The sequence below is a fragment of the Ailuropoda melanoleuca genome, chromosome 15, assembly GCF_002007445.2.
Source record: "Ailuropoda melanoleuca isolate Jingjing chromosome 15, ASM200744v2, whole genome shotgun sequence".
NCBI classification, from domain to species: domain Eukaryota; kingdom Metazoa; phylum Chordata; class Mammalia; order Carnivora; family Ursidae; genus Ailuropoda; species Ailuropoda melanoleuca.
This window is the reverse complement of record NC_048232.1, coordinates 23,798,652-23,818,044: the sequence shown is the minus strand read 5'-3', so window position 1 is coordinate 23,818,044 and position 19,393 is coordinate 23,798,652. Positions and strand designations below refer to the sequence as shown.

Below are 19,393 nucleotides of genomic sequence, written 5' to 3'. Positions count from 1 at the left end.
GATTCCTGACTGAAAAGACCTTAACACCAGATTCTTTCTTGGATACTCGTACAACAGAGATCAAAGTGGGCCCACCACACAGGCCAACAAGGAAAGGAGACTCATAATGTATTCAACACTTTGGTTCACTAAAGCTGTCAACACTTGACCACAAAATCAGTTGATTTTCTTCAGGAGCTTTCCCAAAATTCTTATTATCAAATGCTAAAACTCACAAACATTTTAAGGTTTGAATTTTTATATATTTTTTCTCTGTAAAGGAAAGGTATGGTATGGATGGGAGTTAGGAACCTGGGGTTCTGACCCAGCTCTGTGGGATCTAGGTTAAGCACATTGTCAGGCCCGATTTCTCCTTACTGTTAAGTTGGGAATATGTTTGAAGTGACACTTTTTGGGTCTTCTGGGAAGCCCATAACAACCACAGCTCTCCCTTTCCCCTCCCCAGTGCCCTCACCCTACTCTCTGAGCCTTCTTGATCAACAGAGATGGGCCCCAGGACCTCCCATGTTCTGTTCTGGCTACCAGCGATTGGGCTGAGCACGTGACCCTTTCTTCACTGAGGCCAATGAGGTTCTCTTTTAGAGAATTTTCCCAGTCGAGGCTAAAAGGTAGACCACCAGTCTGTCCTGACCTGTAGACAGATGTGAAGAGAAATTCGGGAGTTGGACAGTGAGACTGTCTTCCACCATAGGAACTGAAAGATGAGTGACAACACAAAGAGAATAACAATGTTTGCAAAGAGAGGGACAAGGAGGCAAGCGTATGGACAGGAGCAGAGATGAGTAGAGGGGAAGACTATGAATTTCCAGGCACCAGTTCTAGGCCCTGCCCAACAGTCTAGGGGCACATGTAGCCTCAGGTACTGACATTCTGCTCTGAATTGTGTAATCAAGTCCTATTTTTTGCCTAAGATTGCTCCAGGGGTTTTGTCGCGTAAAGTCAGAATCCTAATTAGTGTGGTGCGTCAGTTTCCACAGTCCCTTCATCTTTGCGATTCTGTGGCTGTGGGACGGGGAACTCTTCTGCTTCCTGCTCTAGACATGGCTGGGAAGTGCCATTAAGGTTTTTATACTCTGAAACCAAGTCAGCAAAAGGTTATTTCTTTGATTGTAGAGGCACTGAATTATAAATTATTCTTCTCAAGTACTAATGCGTTTCTTCATCTGCGAACTAGGTGGTCATTTTGAACAAAGAAAGTAAGATCCGGGTAATTCTAATGAACAATCTTTTGTCCTGAACCTCACAGGCTTGGTTCATTAACCTATGTCAGGTTGAAGCAACCTGGACAATTCTGTGCAGCCACAGAATTCTGTTTTACTTTCCTCTGTGAGCTCTACATCTGCAAATCAGTTCCTAAGAAAATTCTGCCATTAACATCTTTCCTGTGTTGTCCTAGAGATCTGCATAATGACCAAGCTTTCGCCAGGTCTCAGAAAAGCTATGTTTTTACTGCATCTGACATCAAAGATATCATAAAACAAAAACAAAGAGGAAAGCGTTACCATGCATGAGGAGACATTTAATGTAAAGCATTTACCTTCTATCCTATTTTAGGAACATGCTTAGGAAAAGTATAGAGCACTTCATCAGTTTTAATTACTAAATATTTTGGCTTTAAAGTCTGATTTGCTTTTCTGTTTTCAATGTCACTTTAGAGCTTACCTTCCCCCAAATATTAAAACATAAGATTAATCAACTTCCTTAAGTAGAAAGTAACATATGAGTTATTATTTATTTTCTACCTGCTTTAAGAAAATTTTGAGATGAGGAGAAAAAAGAATCCTTGCGCACTGTTGGTAGGAAAGTAAACTGGTGCAGCCACTGTGGAAAACAGTATGGAGGTTCCTCAAACAAAAACAGAAACACCGTATGATCCAGTAATTCCTCAACTGGCTATTTACCCAAAGAAAATGAAGATACTAATCCTAAAAGATACATGCACCCCTAGGTTTATTGCAGCATTATTTACAATAGCCAAGATATGGAAGTAAACTAAGTGGCCATTGATAGATGAATGGATAAAGAAGACGTGCTATATATACACAATGGAATATTAGCCAGAAAAAAGAATAAAATCTTGCCATTTGCAGCAACGTAAATAGACCTAGAGGATATGACGCTAAGTGAAATAAGTCTGAGAAAGCTAAATCCCATAAGAGTTCACTCATATGTGAAATCTAAAAAAAAAAAAAAAGTTTCAATAAACAAATAAAAAGCAGAGACAGAACCTTAAATACAGAGAACAAACTGATGGTTGCCAGGGGGATGGGAAAAATGGGTGAAGAGTGGGGGACAAAGGCTTCCAGCTCTGGGATGAATAAATCACAGGAATAAAAGGTGCAGAGTGAGGCATACAGTCAATGATATTATAATAGCCTGTCATAAGCATAGCAGTAACACAGAGTTCTCGAATCACAATGTTGTACCCCTGAAACTAATGTAACATTGTGTGTTAAACTTCAAAAAAAAAAAAAGATTTTGATGTGTTTCAGAATTAAAAAGAAAAATAAAACAGAACCATGGAAATAAAGTTAAAATCTAAAAGGACTCCCAGAAGCCAATTTGAAAGAGAAGTGAGATAGGGTAACAGGAACTCAAGATACACTGGTTATTAAAATTGAGCATCGAATTTATCTGAGAGAAAACATTCCAGGTTAAAGAATATAAATGACTGCCTTTTCCTGTCTCTAAATTTTGATTTATAGGATACTTACAGCACTGTAATAAACAGAGAATCCCCAAACTCTACGTATCTCTTTTCTTCATTACTATGTTATTTGGCCATTGGAAAACCAAAACCAAAACACTGTATGTCCAGGACCTCCATCAATCAAGCCATGAGTCTCAAAGAAACTGAATTCACTCTGCCTCTCCTGTTTTTTCCTTTTTCCTTTTCCGATTTTTCAGAAAATTCTGAAGGTCATGGGGGTGGAGATGGAAAATACCTCGAGGATTAACAACACTTTGGAAGGGCCCATGACTTTCAAAGCTATTTTAAAAGGTCAAGTGTATTATAACATGGTGTCGATATCACAATAGATTTATATACACTGATATTTTTAGAAATACCATCTTCAAGAAAAAAAAATTAACTTTTATTAATGTGATGCTTCTGAACATAATAAAATAAAAGAACATAAAACATTTTAGTTACCTTGAAAGGAAAGATGAATTCACGTAAGTGGAAACGCAGGAAAGATATGTACATTTATGCAGATACTCTAACTTCTGTGTTAGGTTAATGGTTATGAATGTATTTGAGCTACGGTGAAACGTTTTACATCATTTCTAGTCTGAGTATGTCAATATTTTATCGAAAATCAACAAGATGTCACGAAAATAAAGTAGTAAAAACGCACTTGAGGTTAGAAATGCTTATGCCCATCCCAAGAAGCTATTTCCCTTAGGACATGTTGCCTCTTTTCTTTTGCAAAGCTTTCATGAGATCGGACATGAAATCTTGCTCTCCACTGCCTCCCCCGCCCGGCGGTCCTGGATTCTCTTTTCTCTTTGGGGGAACTGGAGCTCTTTTAACGCCAGCGGGGGGCGGCTTCGCGGCCTCCGGTGCAGGTGCAGGTGGGGGCGGGGGAGGGGGCGGTAAAGGAGACCCCGCAGCCTCTGCAAACGACGGCGGTGGGGGAGGCACAAAGTCCGGGGGCGCGTCGTTAAAATCGGGGGGCGGCAGAGGCAGGTCTTCGTCGTCCAGGGGCGGCGGTGGCGGGGGTGGCGGCAGGGAGTCGTCGGGCGGGGCAGGGAAGCCTCCGCTCAGGCCCTTGGCCCTGGGGACTGTCGCCGGGCTGCCGCAGACGTCCGAAGAGCGTCGCACGGGAGGGGGCGGTGGCAGGCTGGACTTGGGAAGCTGAGGGGCCCTGGGCGCTCCTAGGTGGTGGTTACCAAGGGCTGGCTTCTTGTCCTTCAACAGAGCAATCAGAGCATGACATTTCCATTGAAAGGTGAGGTCTGCCTCCCGAGAACCCGAGGGGTGGGGGAAGCCTCCCTTCCTCAGGCCCTGGGACTACAGGTGGTTCATGAGCTCCCTTTGTTCTGCGTGAGGAGAATGACTCCAGACGGCCCTCAACGTTATTACCGATAATAACATGATTTAACGCTAATCTGTGTCTTCAGTAAATGGAATACGAGGCGTTTATTGTATTTAGACTTTAGATGTATCACCTTCCAACCACCTTAGAGAGGACCTACCCATGCCATTGAAAGAGCTTTAGTGATACAGAGTTGAGCTAGTTACGGGGTTACTTCAGTCTTTACCTACCCTAATTAGGCTCAGCCTAAAGAAACTCAAAATGGCAGCAGAATGGCTCTCCTGGAATTCCAACACATGCCTTGGTTCCCAAGACAAGCCAACACCGCAGGTCCCAGGCATATGCAGCCTTAACATTTTTCCAGGTCTGAGCCGAACTGGTTGTGAAGCTTCGTTGTCAGGAGCACGTGTCTGTTAAGATTATTTTGCTTCTGTATCGTACCTCCAGTGGCGGAGAGGTGATTAAGAAGTTTCCCCAGACCTTCCCCAAATCTCCTGGCTTAGAGGTCCTCCTTTGATTAGTACAAGGAAGAGGGAGGGCAAAAATGAAACAAAGAGTTCTCTCTAGGCTACTGGTAACCTTCGTACAAGTCCGGCCACAAAGAGTAACTCTCCTCGCAAAGAACTGTTCTGCCTTCTCTTGCATCCGTGATTGCTGGCGTGCTGAGAACAGAGATGCCTTTCCCCAGGACTGTGGGCTGTCAAGGAGAAGCCAATGACAAGCTTTTCTCCCTCTGGAGTGACAACTTCAAGGGGGGTGGAGGGTGGACCAAGAATCCACACACCTGGTCCATAGTCTTAGATTTACCTTTTCTTAACCGTGTGAGTGTAGGCTGGCTAATCAGGGATAAAACGAGCATTGCAGGCTTTGTTATTATCCATGCTTCAAGGTTATGATGGTATCAAATGAGCTAAATGTGTGGCTGGGTTCTATAGAGTAAAATCATGCTGCCTGTGCTACTACTGGTGGAAAACAGAACACCAGACTTGGCCAAAGGCTAAGAGAGGCACAGTCCTTTTTCTGCCAACAGTGGAATACATAATAATAGTAAATTACATTTATACGATGCAACTTCTCCAGGAATTTCAGGCAGCTTAGCTGAAACCCTCGTTTTAGTTCTAATTGTCATTGCAATTTACAATTTATCGGGCTTCCATTTTTTTCCTTTTGCTTAACAACCTTTTACCACTGACGATTAAATTTAGAAGTTATGTTTGTTTGTTTTTTTCCTACAAAGTGCCTTATGATTTTCTATTTTATTTAGTTTATTTGCTTGGCATGATAAGCTAGTTGACTAGTGATGTCCTTAAAAAAAATTCCGAAAAGGAAGTTTGGGAATTGATGTTCACACAAAACAAAGTGATTTCTATTTTGGGATCCTTTTGTTGCTTTCAGCATTTTCAAGTGTTTCTTTTCAGTTGGCATTACAGGAACCATAGAAATAATTAGAGCTGAAGGTACAGTGCCTGATGTCAGACTCGAGAAGCTCATAAGAATATTAGAGAAACACAACTTTTAATGCTCGACAACAGTTTTCCAAAATTATAACAATTTAAATAAATACAAGATTTAATTGTTCCCACCACTGGCTGATGGACAAAATGAAAGGGGGGAACGAAGTGAAAAATAAGGGAAGGTACAATTTTTCATGGCTGTTTGAATCACACGTGGAAAATATTCAACAGAATAGTCCGTTGAGATGTTACCAATTAAACTAGTAACTAGATTACAATTTTTAGCTACAATTTTCAGATTAAATAAATCATTAATCTCCTCTACTGAAAAAAAAAGTTATGGATGATGTTATATCAATTTGGCTATTATTTTAAAATGTGTTTTCTTCTCCATCACTCTGAGGATGTATGTAGAATGTTAACAGAAAAATATAAAATGCATATTTTCTAATAGAACATTTTTAGTAGTCTTCTAATCTGGTTTTGGGGCTTAGGTAGCATTTACTATAGGGCTTCTTTTTTTTTTTTTTATAAAAGATTTTATTTATTTATTCAACAGAGATAGAGACAGCCAGCGAGAGAGGGAACACAAGCAGGGGGAGTGGGAGAGGAAGAAGCAGGCTCACAGCGGAGGAGCCTGACGTGGGGCTCTATCCCATAACGCTGGGATCACGCCCGGAGCCGAAGGCAGACGCCCAACCACGGTGCCACCCAGGCGCCCCTATTATAGGGCTTCTAACTGGATGCTCTAATATATTCAGGAAAAGATAAGTAAAAATCCCAAGGGCTTAAAACCCAGGGTCCACTTTCAGAATGCTAAAACCACTTGCCTAAACCAAGAAGATCCCTTCAGCCAAAATCAATGTAGCTGAATTAAAAATATTTACCAGGCATCAGTATTAAAAAAAAAATTCTTACATTTTTCTGGAGCAATGTGTTAACAGTTGGCTTTAACTTTTCATTCTAGCCTGTATAACTCTAAGTTAAAAAAAAAAAGGTAATTATCTAAATGAAATTATAGTGACTTCTCAGTTGCTGGAACTAGATTTTCTCTTTTTAGAGGAACAGTTATTGGACACTGCTAATGGTTTAGTATATGGGCTTACCGGAGACAGGCTGAGAAGGATGTCAGTTACTCTCTGGCCTTACCTTAATTGTTTCTGCATGCTTCTGGGCTTCTTCGAGAACAGCACTTACAGAATGTGCAGCCTGGGGAATCTGACCATTGGCCTGGGTGGTACCTGTTTTAAGTCCTGAGAAGGGGGAAGAAAGAAAAGAAGGGGGGGTAGGGCATAGTCAACATTCTTGCAAGTTCATCTAAAAACATACAGTAGTTTCTATATTTCCAAAGCAAAAGACAAGGAGTCATAGGTACATAGGCCTTAACAAGAAGTCTGAGGTTCTATGGCAATACTTCATGGGATTCAGCAAAGGTTCGGAAAAACGAATGCTTTATATAGGGTACAACATCTGAATTAACTAGGGGCCTAGAGAATAGTATGTTCTGCTTTCAAAAGCCTTTGTTTGTTTGTTTGTTTGTTTTTGTTTAGAGAGGAAGAGTGGGGAGGGAGGCGCAGAGAGAGAATCTTAAGCAGGCTCCACACCCAGCACAGAGCTCTATACCGGGCTTGATCTAAAAAACCCTGAGATCATGACCTGAGCCAGAATCAAAAGTCTGGACACTTATGGGGCGCCTGGGTGGCTCAGTTGTTAAGCGTCTGCCTTGGCTCAGGGTGTGATCCCAGATTGAGCCGTGCACTGGACTCCCTGCTCCGCTGGGAAGCCTGCTTCTTCCTCTCCCACTCCCCCTGCTTGTGTTCCCTCTCTCGCTGGCTGTCTCTCTGTCAAATGAATAAATAAAATCTTAAAAAAAAAAAGTCAGACACTTAACTGATTGAGCCACCCAGGTGCCCCTCAAAAGCTTTTTTTTTTAAAAAAGATTTTATTTATTTATTTGACAGAGACAGAGACAGCCAGCGAGAGAGGGAACACAAGCAGGGGAAGTGGGAGAGGAAGAAGCAGGCTCATAGCGAGGAGCCTGATGTGGGGCTCGATCCCATAACGCCGGGATCATGCCCTGAGCCAAAGGCAGACACTTAACCGCTGTGCCACCCAGGCGCCCCTCCTCAAAAGCTTTTTGATAAGTGGAGACTATACTTTGAAAAAATGTTTAAAAAAAATTCCTGTTGTTGAAGATTTTTCTGAAACGTATGTTTCTAGTTTCATACTGTGCTGTGTACAGGAACAACTTTCGAACATTATTTCTCAACAAAACGTACTATGGGCCCAAAAATAATAGACAGAGGGGACTAAGCAACATGTGCAGACCCCTGAGATACCCTGGAATAGATTTTCTTCCAGAAAGTTCTGATAAACATTTATTTTATTTTCCTGCCTTTTAATTTACCGTTTGTCACAAAAGTGAGACTAACTGAGGTTTCACAGTTTTGAGAGAATCTGTTAGGTTTCTTCAGATGTATGTGGATCTCTATTGCTCTTCAGAGAACATCCTGGAAAGAATGGCCATCTCTCCACACATGAAAGCCATTTCTCCAATGACCGAACTTCCACCTGGCCCACGATGACAAGAGGTCTTCTCACTGAGTGAACTCAGAGACTAAGCTATGCTTCGTGCCAGCTATTCTGTCAAATATTTATGACATGACTACTTGCTTGCTTCTTCAAATATTTTCCCAATAGTTTGAGAAACCCATTCATCTACATAACAACTCAAAGAAGGCTGTTTAGAAGTTGAGATTGGGAAGAAGGGAGTGTTTGATGAGGAACAGGATATTAACAGGGCTTCAAAGTATCTCTCTACAAATTATTAAATACCAGATGAAAAATCTGTACAGGAGAGAAATCAGACAACACATTAACCAAGTGGTCAAAATGAATGTTTCCAATGAGGGGCAAACAGACATCGTATGCCTCTGATCGTGATACCCTGAGGAGGACACGCAGCCCTCACACAGGATTCCCTCCAAAAATGCACTATCTGAAATGAATCATAAGGAAACATCAGACACATCCAAACTGAGGAGTGTTCTATAAAATAAATGACCCTTATTCTTAAAAAACTGTTAATGTCCTGACGGAGAAAGGCTGGGGGAACGTTCCAGATGAAAGGGAACTAAGGAGCCATGGTAAGTAAATGCCATACACGATCCTCGGGGGAGCCTGTGCCAGGAAACACGCTGCTAGCGCGGGCACCGCTGAGACAACTGGGAAAACTGGAACACGACTGTGGTTTCGATAATATTAATATTAAATTTCCTAGATTTGATAACTGTACTACGGTTGGTAAGAGAATAGCCTTGATTTTAGGAACCACGAAGGGAACGGAGGGGTAGTCAGTCTACTCTCAAGTGGTTTGGAAAAAACGTGTGTGGATCACATATGGAGAAGTGGGAGTCTGAGAGAGAAATGATAAGGCAAATAGGACAAACACTCACTACTGGTGATCTGGGGAAAGGGTTCCTTGTACTATTCTTGCACCTTTTCTGCGTGTTTGAAACGACTTCAGAATAAAAAAGATATTTGTGTTGATTTATACAGGTGAACTATCGGAAAAGGCTATAACCATTTTCTCTACTGCCAGTTTTTTATTATAAAATCCATGTTCCTCATTTGGCAAGGACAGCTATCTCTGTTCTGAGCGGACCTTGGCTTGCCCTCCTCAGCACCCCGCGCAGCGCAGCCAGGACGTCCTGATGTGCCCCATAAATGTGCATTTCTCTAGCTCTAAGGCTTATTAAAAGTCTCTAATTAGCCATAGCTTTGCTCTGGAGGTCAGGAAGCAACAGGTCTAAACATCTCAAAGCCCTAGGATGTTTATACTTAAGATTTTCTTATATGTATTCAAATCCTTTCTTTATATATAAACACCGTTGTACAAAGCGAACAGAAACTGAAGCTGAATCCTGAAGACCATTGGGGGAAATTCCTTTGAAGGGCACAAATTGTAGTTTGCTTTTGCTTTTTTTGTCTAAACACATACACAGGCTGATTTCTCACCCACACCGTGTGTGTTTTTATGTTAACTAGGATGTCTTTAATCTCTGTCTGTGAGAACAAACAAATAATAATATCCTGAATGCTCCAAGCTGCTGTCTTCCCATGTACCGGGAAATCCAATTGTTTCCGTGGGCTCTCTGCCCCATCCTGGGACAACCTATGGGTACCCACATAACCCATATATTCTGTAGGTGCCACTGACTTGGGATCTAGGTTGTCTGGGCTCTCTGTATTAACAGTCCCAGCCATCAAGTAGCAATATAGTCTCTCCCACTGTCTCTTTAGGAGTCCTCAGACGAATTAGGGGTTGGAAGTTGATTAAACAAATATGAGCCCCAAATGCTTTACAGGACTCAAGTGTATTCTGAAAAGAGGACCAAACCCCACGCCCCTCATTCTTAACTCACATGGTTTGTGAAAGGCCAATCCTCCCACTTGACCTGGCAAGTCAGAGGGTAGCAACCTCTCAGGCACAGTGAGATTGTTAGGAATGGGCACAAAACAGAGCCCTCCCAGAGCTTTTTCAGAGATGGGGCATTCTATTTGTACTAATATTTCTAGCTGTGTGAAAAACATAAGCCTAGAGAATCACTGGCTGCCACCTTATGGGGATAGTGCCTAAGAAAGAAACCATATCTTGATGACATCACTTACACACCTGGATCCTGCTGTGCCTGAAAGCAGCTTACCCTGGACCTCCTAAGTTTTGTGCCTTAATAAATCTCTACCCCCCACTCTTTGTTGCTTAAATCAAACTGAGTTGGATTTCTGTCAACTGCCAAGTGAAGGGTCCTGACTAAAAACAGTTGCTAAAGTCAAAGTGATTTAATAAGTGCCAAAAAAATCCCGTCTATGGCTCTTCTCTAATGTGAAAAAGAAAAAAGCTGTCATTTATCAAGAAAAAATTACTTGTTAAGCACTTCAGATACAGAACAATGCCTCCCTGTTTTTTCAGTTGGGAAAACATAGCAGAAACACCTTATGATTTCCTTCAATGTCCAGAGGAGAAAACAGTTCTAAACTAATCAAACAGGTTATTAATTATGACTGGCTTATAAAGGACAATTCATTGTAGACCTGAGGATAGGAAGGAATTAGCCTCATGAAAGAAAAAATATCACAGAGGGAACAGCATCTGAAGCCCTTAAGAAAAGAAGGTGTTTGGGGCTTTGAAGAACTAGGAAAAACAAGTGGCCCACTAGCCAGGAACAGGAAGACACAGGTGGGGAAAGAGGTAGCAGAGCTGGGCAAGGCTCCTATTATGCAGGCTTGGTTGGTCTTGCTAAGGATTTGGGACTTTATCCAAGGGCAGTGGGAAGCTTCTGAAATGTTACCCGTAGGGGAGAAATCACATTTACATTTAGAAAGGTGACTCAGGGAGGGAGAGAAGTCCGCAAATGTAGGGAGTTGAGCTCGTACACCACCACCATCACTAGAGGCCAAGTGAAAGATCATGGCGGCTTGCGTTTGATGGGAATGGAGATAAANGAAATCACATTTACATTTAGAAAGGTGACTCAGGGAGGGAGAGAAGTCCGCAAATGTAGGGAGTTGAGCTTGTACACCACCACCATCACTAGAGGCCAAGTGAAAGATCATGGCGGCTTGCGTTTGATGGGAATGGAGATAAATACACCTGTACAAATTTGACCAATATTTAGAAGGTAGAATCAACAGGATTTGGGGGTGATTGGATTTGGGCATGAGTGAGCTTTTCTTGCATGTGTCCTGCATGAGCAACTGGGCAGATGATGATTATTATTTACAGAAACTTGAGATCAACAATGGAAGAGCAGGTCTGGAGGGTAAGATGATGAGTCAGTATTACAGATATTGAGTCTGATGTATCCAAGTGGAGCCACTGAGCAGACAGTTGGATACATGGTTTTGGAGGTCAACAGAGAAGTCTGGGTTGGATTTATATATTTGTGGGTGATCAGCACACAGATGGTGCCGGGAGCGGATTTAGACCACTTAGAGAGACAGTATAACATAAGAACAGGATTAGGATTGACTGGGTTGTGGGCAATGTAAGGTGGCATAGGGAGGGAGGTGAGAAAAGAGTGAGCAGAGAAGTTGAGGGTGGGATGGAAGATTCGGAGCGTGTGCTATTTGGAAAGCCAATAAGACGAGACTGTTTCAGGGAGGCGTGGTCAATCGTGTTGATGCTGCTGAAACATCAGATAAGAAGACGGGTTTATAATACCTGCATTTAGTAACATGGAGGCCACTGGTGGGATTGGCAAGAGCCTTTTCCATGGGGTATTAGAGGCAGAAGTTTGCCTTAAATGGGTGGAAGAGTGAGTGAGGGTAGAAAAGTGGAGGCAGCATATGTGGTCCACCCTTTAGAATAGTTTGGTTGTGGTGGGGGGCAGTAGCTGGAGGGAGATGTGGAGTCATAGGAGGGTTTTAAAACTTACTTGCTTGAAGAAGGGAGCAGTGTTGATGAGAAGAACCCAGTAGAGCAGAAGAGGATGGTATAATAAAGCATCTGTCCAGTCTTTGTCCTGGGTTCCTGGCACAGAACTTTTAAAACCCTTGGTGTTTCCCAGGTGATTGGAATGTCTTTGCTATTCAATGGACTCCTTGGATCACATCTGAGTTTATGCTGACAAGATGGCTTGAGATGTGGGTTGGCTATCAGGAACGCTAACAGGTGATTAGAGGGTTGGGGCCTTTGAGCTAACCCAACCTCGGTGGAGGCACTGAAATCAATCATGCGGTCAAGGAGAGGACAAAGCAGCTCTGCTAGACCTCACTCTGTGTGTCTCTTTATTTGGCTGCTCCTGATATGTGTCCTTTATAATAAAATTGTAATAATAAGGATAGCACTTTCCTGAGTTCTATGAGTCATTCTAGTGAACTGCTGAAGCTGAAGGGGTAGTGGGAACCTCTAAAATTGTAGCCAGTAGCTCAGAAGTATGGCTGGCAACTGAAGAAGGCAGCCTTGTTGGGAATGGTGCCCTTGGCCTGTGGGGTCTGAGCTAACTCCAGTGGTGGGCGTCAGAGTGATACTGCAGTGATACTGGTGTTGGCGTAGGGAACCAGAGCACGCATGGAAGGACTGGCCTTTGTTGGGAGGTGACATAATGGACGCAGGCTAGGATGGGTGCCGATGCAGGGAAGTTGTTGGGTTTGGTGGTGGGAAGTCAAAAGAGTTCCTATTTGATAGTTCCATTTTCTCCCCTGAGAGTGAAGGATTTGTACTTTGGAAGTCTGAGGAGAATGAAGAACATTGAGACCATGAGAAACTAGGAATTACATTGACAGGAATAGGTTTTCTCAACCTTATTGACATCTGGGACTGGAAAATTTTTTGTTGTGTGGGGGGCTGTCCTGTGCATTTTAGAACAGGGAGCATCCCTAGCCTCTACCCATTAGATGTCATAAGCATTTCCCCCAAGGCGTGACAACCAAAATTGTTTCTAGACATTGCCGAATCTTCCCTAGGGGGCAAGGTCACCCTTGGCTGAGAACTGCTAGTCTAGAGAACTGAAGTAAGATCAATAGGCAGTATTAAAGGCCCAGTTGTGGGAGATGTCCCGAGCTCTGTGGTGACCAACCTCCATTCTAAAGCTACCAAGGAGTCCACCATGAGTCACCTCAGGAAATTCCTTGGGCTCTTGAGGCTATGTCAGGAACTGAGGCCAAAGACAGATATATTTCTTACTGAACCACAGAGACAGTTTGTGATCCGAATGATTTGAACGAATACAGCTGATGTCGAAGATGATCTTCTGAGCACCTGACTGGATATGGTTCTTCCTGGCCGTTGACCACAAAAACCCAACTTCCTGACCAATACCTCACTTAGCCAGAGCCAGGCTAAGAAACCTGTCTGGGTGACAAGATGATTGTCGGTATACAATACACTAGTTGCTTCATTCTGGGAAACGGCTGATACGCCAATGCTTGCGAAAAATAACTAGAATCATTAGTTGGTAAGAGACAGCTATCTGCTAGAGCAAGTGATCCCAATTTCAGAGAAAAATGTTCAGAAGAAAACATTCTTCAGAAAGGAAACTCATCTTAGCGTTCCCTTGAATCAAAGGACTTAGAGCCTTATGGGCTCACCTGCGGTGAGTAAGACCTGAGGCCACAGGATCTGCCTCAGAAATAACTCAGGAGCCTTTACTGGAAAAGAGGCTGTGCGCCTGGGGGAGATGGTCTCAGGATGCCTCATCCCGAACAGTGACCCCATTTTAAGAAGGGGAAACTTGACAGCCAAGAACTCCAAGTGGTGTTTCACTCCCAAGCTGAAGACTGATAGAATTAGGAAACCCAACTCCCAACCAACCTCAGCAACCCTTTATTTAGTAACTCAATAAATATTTACTATCTGCCAGACTTGGAAACTCTGGGAACACAATGTGCAATGTGGTGAAATGGTCCTTTGTTCTTTGGAGACTTAAAGTCCAGTGGAGAAAACAGGCACCAAACATGATCATGATGAATACATAAAATAACTACAAATCGTGGTTAAGTGCTCTGCAGAAAACAGTTTTATTCGGCATAAATACTTCCAGAAACTCACTGTACACAGAGCAGCCAGACTGGACACATCTAATGAAAATATCTTTAAATGTGGGGTTGAATCTGCTGTATTGTACCTTCTACACTTTCAAGCTGCTTTACCCTTTGAGCCACAAAGAACACATATACTGGCCTTTGATATGACCATTCTCTAACACTGAAGGACAATGACCAGAACTTTCCTGATGCAAATGGTTCCCTTTCAACCATTATTTATCATAAAGACAATGTGTTTGAATTACAGCTCAGCCACAGAGAAGGCACTAGACACTTATCCCAGCTTCAGAATTTCCTCAGCTGCAGAGTGTGGATAATAATCTATACTTCGCAGGGCTGGTGTAAGAACCAGAAATAGTCTATGTAAAATGATGCCTGTACCCACTTCCTCTCTCAATGTTGTGTCCTCCTCAAAAACACAAACAAGAAGCTGTTATGTTACCACAGAATGTGATGTCCAGGGTTGGGTACGAGGCTCTGGCCATGATACCATGAGGCAAAACACCAGAGAATGATCTCGTCCTTTGTGTGGGCTGTCTACTGGGTGCTAACGGAGCTTTGAACAAATGTCGCCTTGATAACTCTGATGAGACACAGTTCTCGACCAGCTCACCCTACACTGGTGATCGCCATCTAATCCACAAGCATATCACAAGAAAAGTGGTCGAAGCCTTGCTAAGAATCACTTCTAAAGAAATAGATACAGGTGTGTGTGTGGAGATCTTGAGCCAACAAAGTTCCATTTTTATGAAACGTGTTGGCTAAGTCTGAACGTGAGCTCTGAGCTTTGAGCAAGTGTGAGGATTTCCTCTTTGCACCGTACCTGTGGAAGATGGGGCTGGCGGAGCCGCGTTGACAGTGCCCAGGTTTGACCACCGGGAGGCGAGCCCGGCCCTCTCCATAGCTCGCTGATAGTTATCATAGAGAGTCTTTCCGTACTAGGGAGAGAACACAAAAGAACCAAGAAAGAAATCCGTTTATCCCAAATTCTGCACCCAATTGCCATATACATATTGAGGGAAAAAAGTACTTTAGACTCTTTTTACTTCTTTCCTGAGTTTTTTTTTTTTTTTAAGATTTTATTTATTTATTCAACAGAGATAGAGACAGCCAGCGAGAGAGGGAACACAAGCAGGGGGAGTGGGAGAGGAAGAAGCAGGCTCCTAGCGGAGGAGCCTGATGTGGGGCTCGATCCCATAACGCCGGGATCACGCCCTGAGCCAAAGNTAACTACTCTTTTTACTTCTTTCCTGGTTTTTTTTTTTTTAAGATTTTATTTATTTATTCAACAGAGATAGAGACAGCCAGCGAGAGAGGGAACANGACTCTTTTTACTTCTTTCCTGAGTTTTTTTTTTTTTTTAAGATTTTATTTATTTATTCAACAGAGATAGAGACAGCCAGCGAGAGAGGGAACACAAGCAGGGGGAGTGGGAGAGGAAGAAGCAGGCTCCTAGCGGAGGAGCCTGATGTGGGGCTCGATCCCATAACGCCGGGATCACGCCCTGAGCCGAAGGCAGACACTTAGCAGACTGTGCCACCCAGGCGCCCCTTTCCTGAGTTGTTTTTAAAGTATATTTCAATAAAAAATCCCTAAATTATTTTCACATGTTAAGTGATTTTCCAGAAAAGCAGAGTCACTTAATACTTTTACCTAGATGTTAGAGGAGGGCTTTCGCCACCCAGTTCTGATTACGTTGGTCTTCACGTTAATCTACCACAGCTTATGTGTTGTGTTTCTTAATTACATACTACATATGCAAAGCTCTCCACGAGTAAATAAAGATCTGAGAAGTCTCATGGGAGAGTAAACCCTTGATTCTCAGGTCGTTGGAGAGGTCATGTTTCTATCACTGTCACCTATTAAAAAAACCCTGTGGCCAAGTAAGTAAGACAGCACCTGCAGCACCGACCCATTAGGATGGGTAAGCCATTTCCAAGTAGCACAGAGACTGCACCCAGGTCAGGACGCTGGCACACAACTCAAGACAGGGTGAGTCCAAATGCTCTCTCACCTTGGCAATCCTTATTCCCATGACCCACTGGTTTAGGGTTCTCGCGTCGTCACAGCAGAGATATTTGATATACTGGGACTCCTTCTGAATTTGGGGATGCTAGAAAAAAGTAATTTCAAAGACCATTTATAAACTCTTTATTTATTAACATCTTTCAATTTTTTTTTTATTTTTATTTTTATTTTTTTAAAGATTTTATTTATTTATTTGACAGAGATAGAGACAGCCAGCGAGAGAGGGAACACAAGCAGGGGGAATGGGAGAGGAAGAAGCAGGCTCATAGCAGAAGAGCCTGATGTGGGGCTCGATCCCACAACGCCGGGATCACGCCCTGAGCCGAAGGCAGACGCTTAACCGCTGTGCCACCCAGGCGCCCCCAATTTTTTTTTTTAAACTTAACAATGTATGTGATTTCCTGAGATGGTGGAAAATTGCTGGTAGCAATTTTAGGATTAGGAATAGGAGCACTTTTATTTTTTTTATGTTTATTATTTTAAAAATATTTTATTTATTTAATTTTGAGAGGTAGAGAGAAAGAGGTGAGGGGCAGAGGGAGGGGGAGAGAGAATCTCAAGCAGACACCCCACTACCTGCTCCCTGCTGAAAGTGGAGCCCAACGCAGGGCTCAACCTCATGAGGAACAGGGCTACTTTTAAATGGACTAAATTTTGAAAGGATTTAAGAAACCTGTGACATGATTTATCATAAGCTTTTCTTACTATATTATCAATAATAGTTTTCTCTTCTGCTTTTTTACCCTTTGAAAGCCTTCACATACACCATGTCTCCTTTCCCACTAGAAATCCGAATTGTGTCTCCATTTGTCAGATAAGGGATCTTACCTGATGTAATTTTTATGTCACAGAATTAATGATCCGTGACTCCCAGTCAGACCCAGGGGTATTTCTGTTACCAGGAATTCAGGGTTTTACCTATTCTTAATTGTCTTCTCCTACCCAAATTGGCCATTTTGGCCTCTGGAGGGATGGCCCAGAGAAGGAATATTCTGTCTATTCTCATGTGGCAATGGCTTGAGGTGCTGCACTAGGATCCGGGCCTTCCAGGATCTCACGGTCAGAGAGAGCAGGGATACCGGCAGGCATGAAGAGGAGAGAGAGACACGGGTCCCTGGTCATCAGATTGCCCTGGGCCCCTCTTTCTTAATCCTCATTGCCCTTGTAATTTCTGTTGTGTGTGTCTGTCCCCAATAGACTGTGTGCTCCGTGAGGGTGGGGACCATGTCTGTCATTCAGTGCTGAAGACCCGCAGGGCTTAGCACTTGCCTGGCGCACGAGTTGTATTCTGGTCCAGAGGTGTAAATACTTGTTGAAGGAAATAAACAAGAGCAACATTTTTGTCCAGCCAGAAGTCTTATGGCTACAAGGTGAGGGGCAGGCAACAAAATCTAGATTCTAAGATTTGTGCCATGTGAATTTTCATGGGTCGTTATCATTTTTAAAAAAAAGATTTATTTGTTTATTTGAGAGAGAGCACACATAAGTGGGGGGAAGGGGCAGAGGGAGAGGGAGAGAAAGGCAGAGCAGCAGACTCCCGGCTAAGTATGGAGCCCCAGGTGGGGTTCCATCCCAGGATCCTGAGATCATGACCTGAGCTGAAAACAAGGGTCAGAGGCTTAACTGCCTGAGACACCCAGGCACCCTGGGTCATGATCATTTTTAATAAGTTTTATTATATAGAAAAATAATTACAACCATAACCATTGTGTGTGCGTGTGTGTGTGTGTAAGACCAACTCTTCTGTCTGCACCTCTCAGAGGAGCTTGGTAATCCTGACAGAATGGGGACAAACTGGTGGTAAAATGGAATGCCAAGAGAGTGGGAAGCTGTCTTCTGGGGCAGCTGTCAGTTCCTCTCTTAGAGTGTCACACAGACCTCTCCCCTTCACTTTTGCTTTTGGCTTCATCACTGACGGTCAAGGAAATGGCTATTTTCAAAGTTGATCTAAGTCAAAGGCATTGTGCCTCTGAACGTCAGTTTGAATCTGAGAAGAGGCATCTGGACTAGTCACCCTGCTGATCTTTCCCACAACTCAGTGGCACTGCTGTCATTGCCCAGAAAGGATAACAAGACCTCTACAGACTCTAAGAGCTTGATGAGAGGTTAGTAAGTTTTGGTTTTACAAATGAGAAAACTGAGGCCCAGAGAAGTTACTATATATTTTTTATGCCATCATCCCCTAGAATCTTGGGGGTCTCTTGTCCTTCTACCTAGAATTTCTGTATTTATATTAATTCCAAAATAATTCCAAACTTTAAAGATACCACAGAAAAATTCAGAAACTGTAAAGAATTCTTCCTTTTGGCCTTCTGACCCAGTTGAGGAAAGACCACCTTCATACTTTCTCGGTAAACGGACCATTCCCTTTGTTTAGGTCCTTCGGCTCTGAGAATTTGCATCCGTATCACTTGAAGAATGCTCTTAGGTTTTCCCGAGGTGACACCATTGGACTCCCCAGTGTTGCCGTAGTTTTCCATTCTGGCCGGCAGATGGCAGCATATACTTCTGAGTGGCTGCTGCACATTTTCCCCATTACTGGGGTTCAATGCTTCCTCATTAATTCTGAATGTTAGATTTTAGCTTTATTATAAATGTAACCCCAGTGATCATCCTCTGTGGAGGACTTTAAAATGGAAACTCTCTATCAACTCAGATAATGTGGCCCAACAGCAAAAGTGGATTTGTAACATTAATTAACTGGAAGGTCACGTTGATGACAAGTGACTTATTTCCTGGATAGAATGTAACATTCCACAAATGCCTACAGCACTCCCTCCAACAATAAAACCCGCAAAGCCAAACCAAAGTTCTTGGCTTTCAGTACCAGAAACACAGCTCCCTAAGTTGCAACAGCCTTCTCGTTGACGGTCATGTAAGAGGGGCAAACTTGGGTCCCTTCAGCAACTTAATGCTTATAATTTTTCTTAGAAAGCAGTTGTTATTTTTTTTTTCCTGAGAAATTTTAAAAGTTAACATTGTTACCTTGGGCTTGGTATATTAAAATATTTTTCGTTTGTGTTTTGGTTCATGCCTCATGAAAGCTAGGTTTCTAACAGCAGACTACACGTCACATTGTGCTTGCAATGAAGTGTAGAGGTACCCACTTAAACAGCACAATAAATGATTTCTTAAGTATGTTATTTATCCAAATAGAGTAAAATGCGGTTATTCCATTGAATATAATGGGGCTTGAGGATAAAACAGAGGCAAGAACTCTTGAACTTGAGTTCTAACAATGGCTCCTCCTATGACGATGATGTAAACATACAGAACTTGGTTCATTCTCACTGACTTGCTTACAAATGCACACGGGAGAGTCAG

The 19,393-nt window shown here is 42.8% G+C and overlaps 1 protein-coding gene across 1 annotated transcript in view; it reads right to left on the bottom strand.

The window, feature by feature from the left end:
• Positions 1–2,452: 2,452 nt before the first annotated feature.
• APBB1IP (amyloid beta precursor protein binding family B member 1 interacting protein) overlaps positions 2,453–19,393 on the bottom strand; it is a 111,090-nt gene continuing 94,149 nt past the window's right edge. Inside the window, exons 11-14 of the mRNA XM_002927522.4 lie at positions 16,056–16,154; positions 14,865–14,979; positions 6,644–6,747; positions 2,453–3,913 (exon numbers count right to left, since the gene is read on the bottom strand). Of these exons, the coding sequence (XP_002927568.2) occupies positions 3,404–3,913; positions 6,644–6,747; positions 14,865–14,979; positions 16,056–16,154 (828 nt within the window). The 3' untranslated portion in view covers positions 2,453–3,403. The remainder of the gene's footprint in view (positions 3,914–6,643; positions 6,748–14,864; positions 14,980–16,055; positions 16,155–19,393) is intronic.